This window comes from Muntiacus reevesi, chromosome 3 (genome assembly GCF_963930625.1).
Source record: "Muntiacus reevesi chromosome 3, mMunRee1.1, whole genome shotgun sequence".
Taxonomy (NCBI): Eukaryota; Metazoa; Chordata; class Mammalia; order Artiodactyla; family Cervidae; genus Muntiacus; species Muntiacus reevesi.
The window spans coordinates 59,665,582-59,679,942 of record NC_089251.1 but is presented as its reverse complement, the minus strand read 5'-3'; the positions used below and the strand labels follow the sequence as shown (position 1 = coordinate 59,679,942).

At 38.6% G+C, this 14,361-nt stretch overlaps 1 protein-coding gene across 4 annotated transcripts in view; it reads left to right on the top strand.

The window, feature by feature from the left end:
* EVA1A (eva-1 homolog A, regulator of programmed cell death) overlaps positions 1-5,225 on the top strand; it is a 69,845-nt gene extending 64,620 nt beyond the window's left edge. For all 4 annotated transcript variants that reach the window (XM_065927322.1, XM_065927323.1, XM_065927326.1 and 1 more), the window contains exon 3: positions 3,934-5,225. In XM_065927322.1, the coding sequence (XP_065783394.1) occupies positions 3,934-4,304 (371 nt within the window). In that variant the 3' untranslated portion in view covers positions 4,305-5,225. The remainder of the gene's footprint in view (positions 1-3,933) is intronic.
* The last annotated feature ends 9,136 nt before the right edge of the window (positions 5,226-14,361 follow it).

The window sequence follows — 14,361 nt, the reverse complement described above, 5'->3', positions numbered from 1 at the left end:
CTTTTTCACTCTCCTTATTCACCTACACTAAGAGTCTATTTAGTTCTTCACTTTCTGTGATTAGTGTGGTGTCATCTGCATATCTGAGGTTATGGCTATTACTCCTGGCAATCTCAATTCCAGCCTGTGATTTATCAAGCCCAGCATGTCGCATGATGTACTCTGCACATAAGTTAAATAAGTAGGGTGATATACAGCCTTGACTTACTTCTTTCCAAATTTGGAACCAGTCTGTTTTTCCATGTCCGGTTCTAGCTGTTGCTTCTTGACCTGCGTACAGATTTCTTAGGAGGCAGGTAAGGTGGTCTGGTATTCCCATCTCTTTCAGAATTTTCCACAGTGCGTTGTGATTCACACAGCCGAAGGCTTTAGCATAGTCAATGAAGCAAAATTTGGTGTTTTCTGGAATTTTCTTGCTTTTACTATGATGCACTGGATGTTGGCAATTTGATCTCTGGTTTTTCTGTCTTTTCTAAATCCAGCTTGTACATCTGGAAATTCTCAGTTCAAGTACTGTTGAAGGCTAGCAGGAAGGATATTGAGGATTACCTTGCTAGCATGTGAAATGAGTACAGTTGTGCCCTTTTGGGGGACTGGGGTGGAAACTCACCTTTTCTAGTCCTGTGGTCACTGCTGAGTTTTCCAAATTTGCTGGCTTATTGAGTGCAGCACTTTCACAGCATCATTTGTTTGGATTTGAAAAAGCTCAGCTGGAATTCCATCACCTCCACTAGCTTTGTTCATAGTAATGCTTCCTAAGGTCCACTTGACTTTGCAGTCCAGGATGTCTGGCTCTAGGTGAGTGACCACACCATCACAGTTATCTATGTTATTAAGATCTTTCTTGTACAGGTCTTCTATGTATTCTTGCCACTTCTAATTTCTTCTGCTAGATCCTTACTGTTTCAGTCCTTATTCTGCCCATCTTTGCATGAAATGTTCCCTTGGTATCTCTAATTTTCTTGAAGAGATCTCTAGTCTTTCCCATTCTATTATTTTCCTCTATTTTTTGTGCATTGTTTACTTAACAAGGCTCTCATCTCTCTTTGCTGTTATTTGGAATTTCGTTCAGATGGGTATATCTTTCCCTTTCTTTGCTTTTCACATCTTTTCTTTTCTCAGACAAACATTTTGCCTTCTTGCATTTCTTTTCCTTTGGGATGGTTTTGGTCACCGCCTCCTGTACAATGTTATGAACCTCTGTCCATAGTTCTTCAGGCCCTCTGTCTATCAGATCCAATTCCTTTAATCTGTTTGTCACTTCCCCTGTATAATCATAGGGGGTTTGATTTAGGTCATACTTGGATGGCCTATTCATTTTCCCTGCTGTCTTCAATTTAAGCCTGAATTTAGCAATAAGGAGTTCATGATCTGAGCCACAGTCAGCTCCTGATCTTGTTTTTGCTGGCTGTATAGAGCTTCTCCATCTTCTGCTGTAATGAATATAATCAATGTGATTATGGTATTGACCATCTAGTGATGTTCATGTGCAGAGTCATCTCTTGTGTTATTGGAAGAGGGTGTCTACTATGACCAGTACATTCTCTTGGCAAAATTCTGTTAGCCTTTGCCCAGCTTCAGTTTGTATACCAAGGCCAAACTTGTCTCAGAGTAACAACTCCAGGTATCTCTTGACTTCCTACTTTTGCATTTCAATCCCTTATGATGAAAAGCACATCTTATTTTGGTGTTAGTTCTAGAAAGTCTTGTAGGTCTTCATAGACCCATTCAGCTTCAGCTTCTTCAGCATCAGTAGTTGGGGCATAACTTGAATTACCATGATGTTGAATGCTTTGCCTTGGAAACGAACTGAGATCCTTCTGTCATTTTTAAAATTTCACCCAAGTACTATATTTCAGACTCTTGTTGACTATGAGGGCTACTCCACTTCTTCTAAGGGATTCTTGCCTATGGTAGTAGATATAATGGTCATCTGATTTAAATTCTCCCATTCGTCCATTTTAGTTCACTCATTCCTAAAATGTCGATGTTCACTCTTGCCATCAGAATTGCCATCACTCTTGCCATCAGAATTCCAATTGTGGTGCTAGAGAAGACTCTTGAGAGTCTCTTGAACTGCAAGGAGATAAAACCAGTCAATCCTAAAGGAAATCAACCCTGAACACTCATTGGAAGAATTGATGCTGAAGCTGAAGCTCCAGAGCTTTGGCCACCTGATGTGAGGAGCCAACTGATTGTAAAAGACCCTGATGTTGGGAAAGATTGAAGGCAAAGGGAGAGGGAGGCAGCAGAAAATGAGATGGTTAGATAGCGTCATTGATTCAGTGGACATGAGTTTGAGCAAACTCCAGGAGACAGTGAAGGACAGAGGAGCCCGGCATGCTGCAGTCCACGGGGTCGTAAAGAATTGGACACAACTTTGCAACTGAACAACGACATTCTGACTGGATGAGGTGATATCACACTGCAGCTTTGATTTGCATTTCTCTAATAATTAGTGGTGTTGAGCATCTTTTCATGTGCCTCTTGGCCATCTGTATGTCTTCTTTGGAAAAATGTCTGTTTAGGTCTTCTGCCCATTTGTTGTTTTCTTTTATATCGAAAAAAAAAGGCATTTAATACACCTAACCCTTGAAACATCATAGTATAGCCTAACCTACCTCAAATACGTTTATAACACTTACATTAATCTGTAGTTGGGCAAAATCTAATCATCTATTTTATAATTAGAATCTCATATAATTTATTGACTACTGTATTGAAAGGGTTGTCTAGCTCCAGAATGGCTGTGATCACATGGCTGACTGGGAGCACAGCTTGCTGCTACCCCCCAGCATGAGGAGAGAGTATTATACTGTACATTGCTTGCAAAAGGAAAGATTAAAATGCAAAATTAGAAGTACCGTTGCTACTTAAATGCATATTGCTTTCACTCCATTGTGAAGTTTAAAAATTGTTAAGTCCAGCCATTGTAATTCAGGGACAACACTCTGTGTCTCAAAACAACAAGTATTTATTTTCTCTCAGTTTCCGTAAGTCAGGAATCTGGGATTTGCGTAGCTGGGTTCTCTGTTCAAGAGGTCCCACAAGATTGCTGCAAGACCAGGGTTGTGGCCACCTCAAGGATCCAGCAGGAGATGATTCACTTTAAAATTTTATGTCTCAGTAAAATAACATGACTTATTACAAATGTGATATCAGTAAGTATAGAATACTGAAAACATATAGCTAAGCAAAAGAAAATTTAGAGGACATATACGCATATTCATACACATCCAGGCTCACTTACACGGCTGTTGGTGCAATCCAGTTCTTTGAACGTTGTTGGTCAGAGGCCACCCTTGGTTCCTCACTATGTGGGCCTCTCTGGTACAGCTCACAGCATGGGAACTGACTGCTTCAGAGCAAATGGGTAAGAAAGAGAGCATGAGTAAGTTGGAAGTCAGTCCTAGGTTACCTAATCTCAAGTCATCCATCACTTTTGTTAGAAGTAAGTCACTAGGTCCAGCCCCTGGGGGGAAGGTCATATGTAACAGTATGACTACCTAGAGGTAAGGATCATCTCTGAAGTTGCCTACAACTACAGTTAAAAGATAATTCAAGGAGTTTCACGAGAAAATTCAGAAGCAAAGATTTGTGTAATATAAGCAAACGGCTTCTTAAGCACAGTTACTTGCTTATAGTAGATGCTAAACAATATTTTTTTCATTTCTTAACTTCTCATTTTGAAATAATTTCGAAGTTAAAGTTGCAAGAATAGTGAAAGAATTCCATACAGTCTTTATCCACACTATTTGTTGAAAATTATATTTGAATACATTATGCAGTTTATCACATGAGAAGGCATTATTTGTAGCCATCAAAGCTCTGGGGCCTGGTGAGAGGGGTCCATCCTGTGCTGAAGTCATATTTGCTCTCTTAGTATATAGTTCTCATCTTTCAAATGTTCTCTTTTTCTTCCTTCTCCAACAGAAAATCCCGAGGGAGCAGCTCTGTACTTTGTCTCTGGTGTGTGTATTGGACTGGTCCTCACCCTAGCTGCCTTGGTGATGAGGATCTCTTGCCACACAGACTGCTGTCAGCATTCCCAGAAGCTTCTGAAGGACCAAGAAAGCAGCAGCAACAGCAGCGACAGCGAGGATGGCAGCTTGGATGCAGCATCTGACATCTCAGTCAGGAGACATCGGCGCTTTGAGAGGACTTTGAACAAGAATGTCTTCACCTCAGTGGAGGAGCTGGAGCGAGCCCAGCGGCTGGAGGAGCGGGAACGCATCATCAGGGAGATTTGGATGAATGGCCAGCCTGAGGTTCCCGGCACTAGGAGCCTGAACCGCTACTACTAGGGGCAGGAGCAGGAACCCATACCCCACTGTTTAGCTGCCTGGGAGAGAAAGGGCCCCGCAGAGACAGTGGGCACTAAGAGTTGAATGCAGTTCTGCTAATGTTATGGTGGCAGAGATAAGCAGGACACTGTCATTTTTGAGACAGTAAGACAGATTTGTCCCTTTTGGCTACATGGAGAAGTAGAAAAACCAAGTCGTTTTATCAACCTTTCTAGATCTTGGAATGGTGCTGAAAACCCTCTCCAGCAATGTGGATGGAGATTAGAGGAATGGGACTTGTGGTGTGGTTTCTCTTGATTTCTGAGGATCTCAGAAGTTTCTGCAGACTTCATTGCTATGTTTTATTTCTATAGAAAAGGAAATATTATTATAGCAAGAGGGCTAGGGAGAGCAGGGTTACCTTAACTTAGTAAATGCAGCTTGAATGACTGCTTGCCATGGAGGTGATTTTGATCCAGATAGCATGATCCATGCTTATTATTTAAGGCCTGTTTTCAAATCTTGTATTGTAATTGCAATCTCTTCCATTTTAAATGGCACCTCAGGGATTAAAATCCTGTTTTTTATTAGAGCTACCACTTCACTCATGAAAATGAATAATGTATTATAGGAGATGTGTCAGTGAACTAGAAAAATGTCAATAACCTCAAAGGATGAAGGGTTTTATTTTAAATAGCTTCTAAGAACTATATTAACGTGCATTTAATGCTATATGCATTTGAAAATGCTGCAGCAGAACAAAAGCTGTGTCTCCCCCCTTTTGGAGAAAAGAAAACTTTATGACTCTAAATAATCATGACTTTAAACATTTTGTTAAAAAAGTAAAAACCATGTTTGGATTTATAGTAAGAGAATGGGAATGGGAGGTTAGGAATAAAGCCAAAATCAGGTTGGGATAAAAAATAAAAGTTACATAAAATATTTTTTGCTTCATGTTTTGTTTCTGTGGTTACACTTACTTTAAACAGCAGCCCTTTTATAGGTGGGTATGGTCTTTTGCCTGATCCTTCAAATAACTGGAGAATTTTGAGAAACAGAGAAACCAGAAAGTGGAGAAATGACACCCAGGGGCTTGTTATTTTATGTATGTTTCTAAGTTGATATAGGACTAGAAGACTTACCAAAGGCTAGAAATAATAGGGTGTCCTCATATGGAGAGGGGAAGTTGGTGAGGAAGGGAGGCAAGGCTGAACCACATTTAGAAATGGGTTACAGAGGAGGATGCAGCAGGAATAATGTTAGTTCTATGTGACTGTCAGATCCCTTTTCTTGCCATGCAGTAGATTCCTTAGTCTATCTGGATACTCCAGAGCCTTCCTACTAGATTTCTCCTGTTCATTAGCTTTGTCATCATACCTGAGAGGCTGGTTGGGAGACTTTCTCTGCTGGACTCTCTATTAATGATACTTGGCAACCCACTCTCTGTGATAGGGGCTTGGAAGTCTGCCTTAAGGACTGAGAAGTTACAAATACATGTTTCCCAAGGGAGCAACAGTTTGCTTGAAATCCTCAGTGGCTGGCTTGATTATACCTCTTTGAGTGACCTCATTGGCAACTGCCCAAAATCTTGTTAAATCAAGCATCTCTGAATCTGGTTTCAGCTCCTTGCCAACAAGTACAGGAATCATATCATTTCCCCTGAGCATTTTATTAACAACATCTATACTGGTCTCTGCCTCTTTTTTAATTTTTAACTTTATTTTATAAATTAATTTTTATTGGGGTGTAGTTGCTTTACAATGTTGTGTTAGTATCTGGCTGTACAGAAACATGAATCAGTCATACATATATCTACTCTTTCTCAATTCCCTTCCCATTTAGGCTACCACAGACATTGAGTAAGAGTTCCCTGTGCTATACAGTAGGTTTTAATTAGTAATGTATATATTTCAGTCCCAATCTCCCAATTTATCCCACCCTGTCCCTTCCCCTCTTGGTAACCATAAGTTCTCTACGTTTGTGACTCTATTTCTGCTTTGCAAATAAGCTCATCTCTACCATTTTCTAGATTTCACATGTAAGTGTTACTATATAACACTTGTTCGTCTCTTTCTGATTTCACTCTGTATGACAGTCTCTAGGTTCATCCATATCTCCACAAATGGTACTATTTTGTTCCTTTTCATGGCTGAGTAATATTCCGTTGTTTATTTGTCTTCTTTCTCCATTCCTCTTTCAGTTGACATTGAGGTTGCTTCCATGTCCTGGCTATTGTAAATCATTCTGCAATGAACATCAGGATGCATGCATCCTTTTGAATTATGGTTTTCTTAGGATATATGCCTAGAAATGGGGTTGCTAGGTCATATGGTAGCTCTGTGTTTTATTTTTTAAGATATCTCCATACTGTTCTCCACAGTGGTTGTGTCAATTTACATTTCCGTCAACAGTTGTGGGATGGTTCCCTTTCCTCCATACCCTTTCCAACATTTATTGTTTGTAGAATTTTTGATGATGGCCATTCTAGCTGGTGTGAGGTGATACCTCATTGCAGTTTTGATTTGCATTATCCAATAATTTAGTGATGTTGAGTTTGTTTTCATGTGTTTGTTGGCCATCTGTATTTTTTCCTTTGGAGAAATATTTTGGTCTTGTCCATGTAGGTCCGTGACCGCTGTTTGATTGGGTGGTTTGTTGTTTTGATATTGAGCTGAATGAGCTGTTTGTATATTTTGGAGATTAATCCCTAGATGGCTGTGTCATTTGCAAATATTTTCTCCCATTCTGAGGGTTATCATCTTGTTTATGATTTCCTTTGCTGTGCAAAAGCTTTTAAGTTTAATTAGGTCCCATTTGCTTATTTTTGTTTTTATTTTATTTTCATTACTGTAGGTGGTGGATCAGAAAAGGTCCCATTATCACTTACATCAGAGAGAGTTCTGTCTATATATTCCTCTAGGAGCTTTATAGTATCTGGTCTAACATTTAGGTCTTCAATTTGTGTGTGGTGTTAAAGAGTGTTCATTTTTTAACATGTAGCTGCCCAGTTTTCCCAGCATCATTTATTGACGAGACTGTCTTTCCTCTATTGTATAGTCTTGACTCCTGTGTTATAGATTAATGGATCATAGGTGCATGGGTTCCTTTCTGGCCTTTCAATCCTGTTCCATTGAGTTATATTTCTATTTTTGTACAAGTACCATACTGTTTTGATGGGCTGTAGCTTTGTTGCATAGGCTAAATTTAGGAAGCCTGATTCTTCAAACTCCGTTTATCTTTCTCAAGATTGCTTTGACTATTCAGAATCTTTCGTGTTTCCATACTATTTGTAAAAATTCTAATTCTGTGAATATTGCCATTGGTTATTTGACAAAAATTGCATTGAATCTGTAGATTACTTTGGGTAGTATAGTGATTTTGACAGTATTGATTCTTCCACTTCAAGAATATGGTACCTCTCTCCATCTGTTTGTGTCTTCTTTGATTTCTTTCATTAGTATCCTACAGTTTTCTGATCACAGGTCTTTTGCCTCCTGTGGTAGGTTTATTCTTAGATTTTTTTATTCTTTTTATTGCAATGGTAAATAAGATTGTTTCCTTAATCTCTCTTTCTGATCTTTCATTGTTAGTATATAGGGATGCAAGAGACTTCTGTATGTTAATTTTATAGCCTGCAATTTTACCAAATTTATTAAGGAGCCCTAGTAGTTTTCTGATAGCACCTTTAGGATTTTCTATGTATAGTACTGGGCTTCCCTGGTGGATCAGTGCTAAAGAATTTAGATTCTGTGGGAGAAGGTGAGGGTGGGATGATTTGAGAGATTAGCATTGAAATATGTATATTACCATATGTAAAACAGATGACCAGAGCAAGTTCCATGCATGAGCAGGGCATTCAAAGATGGTGATATGGGACAACCCAGAGGGACGGGGTGGGAAGGGATGTGGGGGGGGGGCGGTTCATGATGGGGGACACATGTGTACCCAATGCTGATTCATGTTGATTTATGGCAAAAATCATCAAAATATTATAAAGTAATTATTCTCCAATTAAAGCAACTTAAAAATTAAATTAAATATAACTTTAAAGGCAAAAAAAGAAACTCATTGCCAAGCAGAAGTCACAGACTTGACTCCTGGGTCAGGGAGATCTCCTGGCAAAGGAAACAGAAAACTACTCCTGTATTCTTGCCTGGGAATTCCCATGAATAGGAGAGCCTGGACAGTCCAAGAGGTCACAAAAGAGTTGGACATGACTTAGCAACTAAACAACAACATGTATAGTATGTCATCTGCAAATAGTGACAGTTTTAGTTCTTTATTTCCAATTTGAATTCCTTTATTTTTTTCGTATCTGATTGCCATTCTAGGACTTTAAAGCTATGTTGAATAAAAGTGGCAAGAGTAAACATCCCTTGTCCTGTTCCTGATTTTAAAGGGATTGTTTTTCAGCTTTTCACCTATGTTGTTGGCTGTAGGTTTGTCATATATGGCCTTTATTATGTTGAAGTAGATTTCCTCTAAGCTTCCTCTCTGGAGAGTTTTCGTATATGGGTGTTGAACTTTGTCAAAAGATTTATCTGCCTCTATTGAGATGATATTATGGTTTTTATTCTTCAATTTTTTAATATGATGCATCACATTGATTGATTTGTATATATTGAAGAATCCTTGCATTTCTGGGATAAAGCCTATTTGGTCATTGTGTATGATCCTTTTAATGGTTTGTTGAATTCTGTAGGCTAGCATTTTGTTGAGGATTTCTGTGTCTACGTTCATCAGTGATATTGGTTTATAATCTTCTTCTTTTGTGATATCTTTGTCTGGTTTGGGTGTCAGGGTGATGGTGGCCTTGTAGAATGAGCTTGGGAGTATTCCCTTCTCTGCAATTTTTTTGAAGCATTTGAGAAGGACAGGTATTAAGTGTTCTCTAAATGTTGAAAAGGATTTCATATATGAAGTCATTTGGCCCTGGGCTTTTGTTTATTGGAAGATTTTTTTAATAAGCGTTTCAATTTCACTACTTGTTATTGGTCTGTTCATATTTTCTGTTTCTTCCTAGTTCAGTTTCTGTAGGCTATATCCTTCTAAAAATCTTTCCATTTCTTCTAGGTTGTCCATTTTATTGGCATATAGTTGCTTATAGTAATCTCTTATGATTTTTTGTATTTCTGTGGTAGCCATCATAACTTCTCCATTTTCATTTCTAATTGTATTGATTTTTTAAAAACCTTTAATTTGTACTGGGGTTTGTAGCCAATTAACAAGCAATGTTTAATTTTATTGACTTGTTCTTTAGAATATTTATGTATTTGGCACCACCAAGTCTTCATTCTGGCACACAGGATCTTAGATCTTCTTTTTAGCATGTAGGATCTTGAGTTGTGTTGTGTGGGATCTAGTTCCCTGACCAAGGAGCAAACCTAGACCCCCTGCAATGAAATCATGGAGTCCTAGCCACTGGACCTCCAGGCAGGCCCCTAACTGTATTGATTTGAGTCTTCTTTCTTTTTTCTTGATGAGTCTGGGTAAATACTTAAGAATTTTGTATATGTTCTAAAAGAATCAGCTTATATATATATATATATATTTTTTTTTTCTTTTTAAATTATGAAAACATGATAACACATTTACAGGAGACTTGGAAAACAAAGAAGGTTACATATGGTTCTACTATATATTACAATTATTTTTTAAATATATAAATTAAGGTTTTTAGTTGGAGTTTCAATGTCAAACACTCAAAAATTAATGGAATGAGTAGACAGAGAAATAGAAAGATATAGTAGACCTGAAAAGCACTATGAACAAATTCACCATAATTAAGATTTATGCAGTTTTCACACAACAGTAGGATACAAATTCTATTCAAGTTCCCATAGACTATGAACTAGGAGACACTAGAATGTATCCAGAAACATAAGACCAGGTTCAAAAATTTCATAGTCTAAAGCTATTGAAATTATAGAATCTGTTCTCTTATCACTGTGGAATTATGTTAGAGATCAATATCAAAACCTTTTGAAAATAACCCACATATTTTCAAGTGCAATGTGACATTTACCAAGAGAGATCTTTGACTTAGCCATTGAAAGCCTCAATAAAGTTAGTGGACTGAAAAACCACAGAGGGTGATTGCAGAGAAGAAAGCTTTTAAATGAGAAATTAATATCAAAGATACCAAAAAAATCCCCATGTGTTTGGAAATTAAACCTTCACTTTTAAATGATGGGCATATCTAAGAAGTCATAACAAGGAAATAGAAGCTGTGTGAGAACCAGCTTTTAGTTTTATCGATATTGACTGTTTTATTTCCATTTCATTTTTCTGCTCTGATCTTTTATGATTTCTTTCCTTCTACTAACTTTGGGTTTTCATTTGTTGTTGTTGCTGTTGTTCTCCTTTCTCTAGTTGCTTTAGGTTTAAGGATAGGATGTTTATTTGAGATTTTTCTTGTTTCTTGAGGTAGGATTGTTTTGCTATAAAATTCCCTCTTAGAACTGCATTTGCTACATCCCATGCATTTTGGATTGTCATTTTTTCATTGTCATTTGTCTCTAAGTATTTTTTCATTTTCTCTTTGATTTCTTCAATGACCCACTGGTTATTTAATGACATATTGTTTAACCTCCATATATTTGTGGGTTTTACAGTTTTGTTTTTTCTGTAATTGATTTTTAATCTCATAGCATTGTGGTCAGAAAAGATGCTTGATATGATTTCAATTTTCTTAAACCTACTGAGGCTTGATCTGTGACCCAAAATGTGATCTATCCTGCAGGATGTTTTGTGTGCACTTGAGAAAGTGTGTTCTGCTACTTTCAGATGAAAATGTCCTATAAATATAAAATAAGTCTATCTGTTATAATGTACCATTTATGGCTCATGTATCCTTATTAATTTTCTGGCTGGATGATTTGTCCATTAGTACAAGTGGGGTGTTAAAGTCCCCCACTACTGTGTTACTGTTTGTCCCCCTTTTTTTTTCAATTAATGAATTGTTGTGTTGCTCAGTTGCTCAGTCATGTCCGACTCTTGTGACCCTATGGACTGCAGCATGCCAAGCTTCCCTGTCCTTCACCATTTCCCGGAGCTTGCTCAAACTCAGGTCTATTAAGTCAGACTTAAATTGAAGAAAGTAGGGAAAACCATTAGACCATTCAGGTATGACCTAAATCAAATCCCTAACAATTACACAGTGGAAGTGAGAAATAGATTTAAGGGACTAGATCTGATAGATTGCTTGATGAACTACGGGCGGAGGTTCATAACATTGTACAGGAGACAGGGAGCAAGACTATCCCCAAGAAAAAGAAATGCAAAAAAGCAAAATGGCTGGCTGAGGAGGCCTTACAAATAGCTGTGAAAGGAAGAGAAGTGAAAAGCAAAGGAGAAAAGGAAAGATATTCCCATTTGAATGCAGAGTTCCAAAAAATAGCAAGGAGAGATAAGAAAGCCTTCCTCAGTGATCAATGGATAGAAATAGAGGAAAACAATAGAATAGAAAAGACTAAAGATCTCTTCAAGAAAATTAGAGATATCAAGGGAACATTTCATGCAAAGATGGGCTCAATAAAGGACAGAAATGGTATGAACCTAACAGAAGCAGAACATATTAAGAAGAGGTGGCAAGAATACATAGAAGAACTGTACAAAAAAGATCTTCATGACCGAGATAATCACGATAGTGTGGTCACTCACTTAGAGCCAGACATCCTGGAATGTGAAGTCAAGTGGGCCTTAGGAAGCATCACTATGAACAAAGCTAGTGGAGGTGATGGAATTCCAGTTGAGCTATTTCAAATCCTAAAAGATGATGCTGTGAAAGTCCTGCACTCATATGTCAGCAAATTTGGAAAACTCAGCAGTGGCCACAGGACTGGAAAAAGTCAGTTTTCATTTTAACCCCTAAGAAAGGCAATGCCAAAGAATGCTCAAACTACTGCACAATTGCACTCATCTCACACACTAATGCTCAAAAATTCTCCAAGCCAGGCTTCAACAATATGTGAACCGTGAACTTCCAGAAATTCAAACTGGTTTTAGAAAAGACAGAGGAACCAGAGATCAAATTGGCAACATCTGCTGGATCATTGAAAAAGCAAGAGAGTTCCAGACAAACATCTATTTCTGCTTTATTGACTATGACAAAGTCTTTGACTGTGGATTACAATAAACTGTGGAAAATTCTGAAGAAGAAGGGAATACCAGACCACCTGACCTGCCTCTTGAGAAATCTGTATGCAGGTCAGGAAGCAACAGTTGGAACTTGACATGGAACAGCAGACTGGTTCCAAATAGGAAAAGGAGTACGTCAAGGCTGTATATTGTCACCCTGCTTATTTAACTTATATGCAGAGTACATCATGAGAAACGCTGGGCTGGAAGAAGCACAAGCTAGAGTCAAGATTTCTGGAGGAAATATCAATAACCTCAGAAATGCAGATGACACCACCCTTATGGCAGAAAGTAAAGAACTAAAGAGCCTCTTGATGAAAGTGAAAGAGGGGAGTGAAAAAGTTGGCTTACATTAAAAAGAATACATTTGAATCAGTTCTAATGAGATGGATAAAACTGGAGCCCATTACACAGAGTGAAGTAAGCCAGAAAGATTAAACACCAATACAGTATACTAATGCATATATATGGAATTTAGAAAGATGGTAACGATAACCCTATATACAAGACAGAAAAAGAGACACAGATGTATAGAACAGACTTTTGGACTCTATGGGAGAAGGCGAGGGTGGGATGATCTGAGAGAACAGCATCAAAACATGTATATTATCAAGTGTGAAACAGATCGCCAGTCCAGGTTGGATGCATGAGACAAGTGCTCGGGGCTAGTGCACTGGGATGACCCAGAGGGATGGGATGGGGAGGGGGATGGGGAACACATGTAAATCCATGGATGATTCATGTCAATGTATGGCAAAAACCACTACAATATTGTAAAGTAATTAGCCTCCAACTAATAAAAATAAATGGAAAAAAAAGAAGACACAGAAGCCTCTTAGTCTTTTCTAGAAAGATTTTGTAAAAAAAAAATAATAATAAAGAAAAAGTTGGCTTAAAGCTCAACATTGAAAAAACTAAGATCATGGCATCTGGTCCCATCACTTCATGGCAAATAGATGGGGAAACAGTGGAAACAGTGGCTGACTTTATTTTTGGGGGCTCCAAAATCACTGCAGATGGTGACTGCAGCCATGAAATTAAAAGACATTTACTCCTTGGAAGGAAAGTTATTACTAACCTAGACAGCATATTAAAAAGCAGAGACATTGCTTTGCCAACAAAGGTCCATCTAGTCAAGGCTTTGGTTTTTCTAGTGGTCATGTATGGGTGTGAGAGTTGGATTATAAAGAAAGCTGAGTGCCAAAGAATTGATGCTTTTGAACCGTGGTGTTGGAGAAGACTCTTGAGAGTCCCTTGGACTGCAAGGAAATCCAACCAGTCCATCCTAAAGGATATCAGTCCTGTTCATTGGAAGGACTGATGATGAAGCTGAAACTCCAATACTTTGGCCACCTGATGCGAAAAGCAGACCCTGATGCTGGGAAAGATTGAGGGTGAGAGGAGAAGGAGATGACAGAGGATGAGATGGTTGGATGGCATCACTGACTCAATGGATATGAGTTTGGGTAGGCTCCGGGAGTTGGTGATGGACAGGGAGGTCTGGCATGCTGCAGTCCATGGGGTTGCAAGGAGTTGGACGCGACTGAACTGAACTGAACTGAACTGAACCGCTTGCCCTGGGTACGAGATAGGCATGAAATAATGCTGCCACCTTGTGGGTACTGCATATAACAACAATTTAAAAACCAGTGCTGATGGGCTCTTAACATTCATAAGCCCTGTGGGGCTTCTTCCCAGGTGGTACTATGGTACCACCTGCTAATGCAGGAGATGCAGGTTCAGTCCCTGGGTTAGGAAGATCCCCTGGAGTAGGAAATGGGACTCACTCCAACATTCTTGCCCTGGGTGATCCCATGGACAGGGGAACCTGGCTACAGTCCATGCGGTTGCAGTCGGACATGACTGAGCACACACACTCTAGATGAAAAAAAAGAAAATCTCAGCAAAGAAGTAGAAGTACATCTTTTTAAAAGAACCA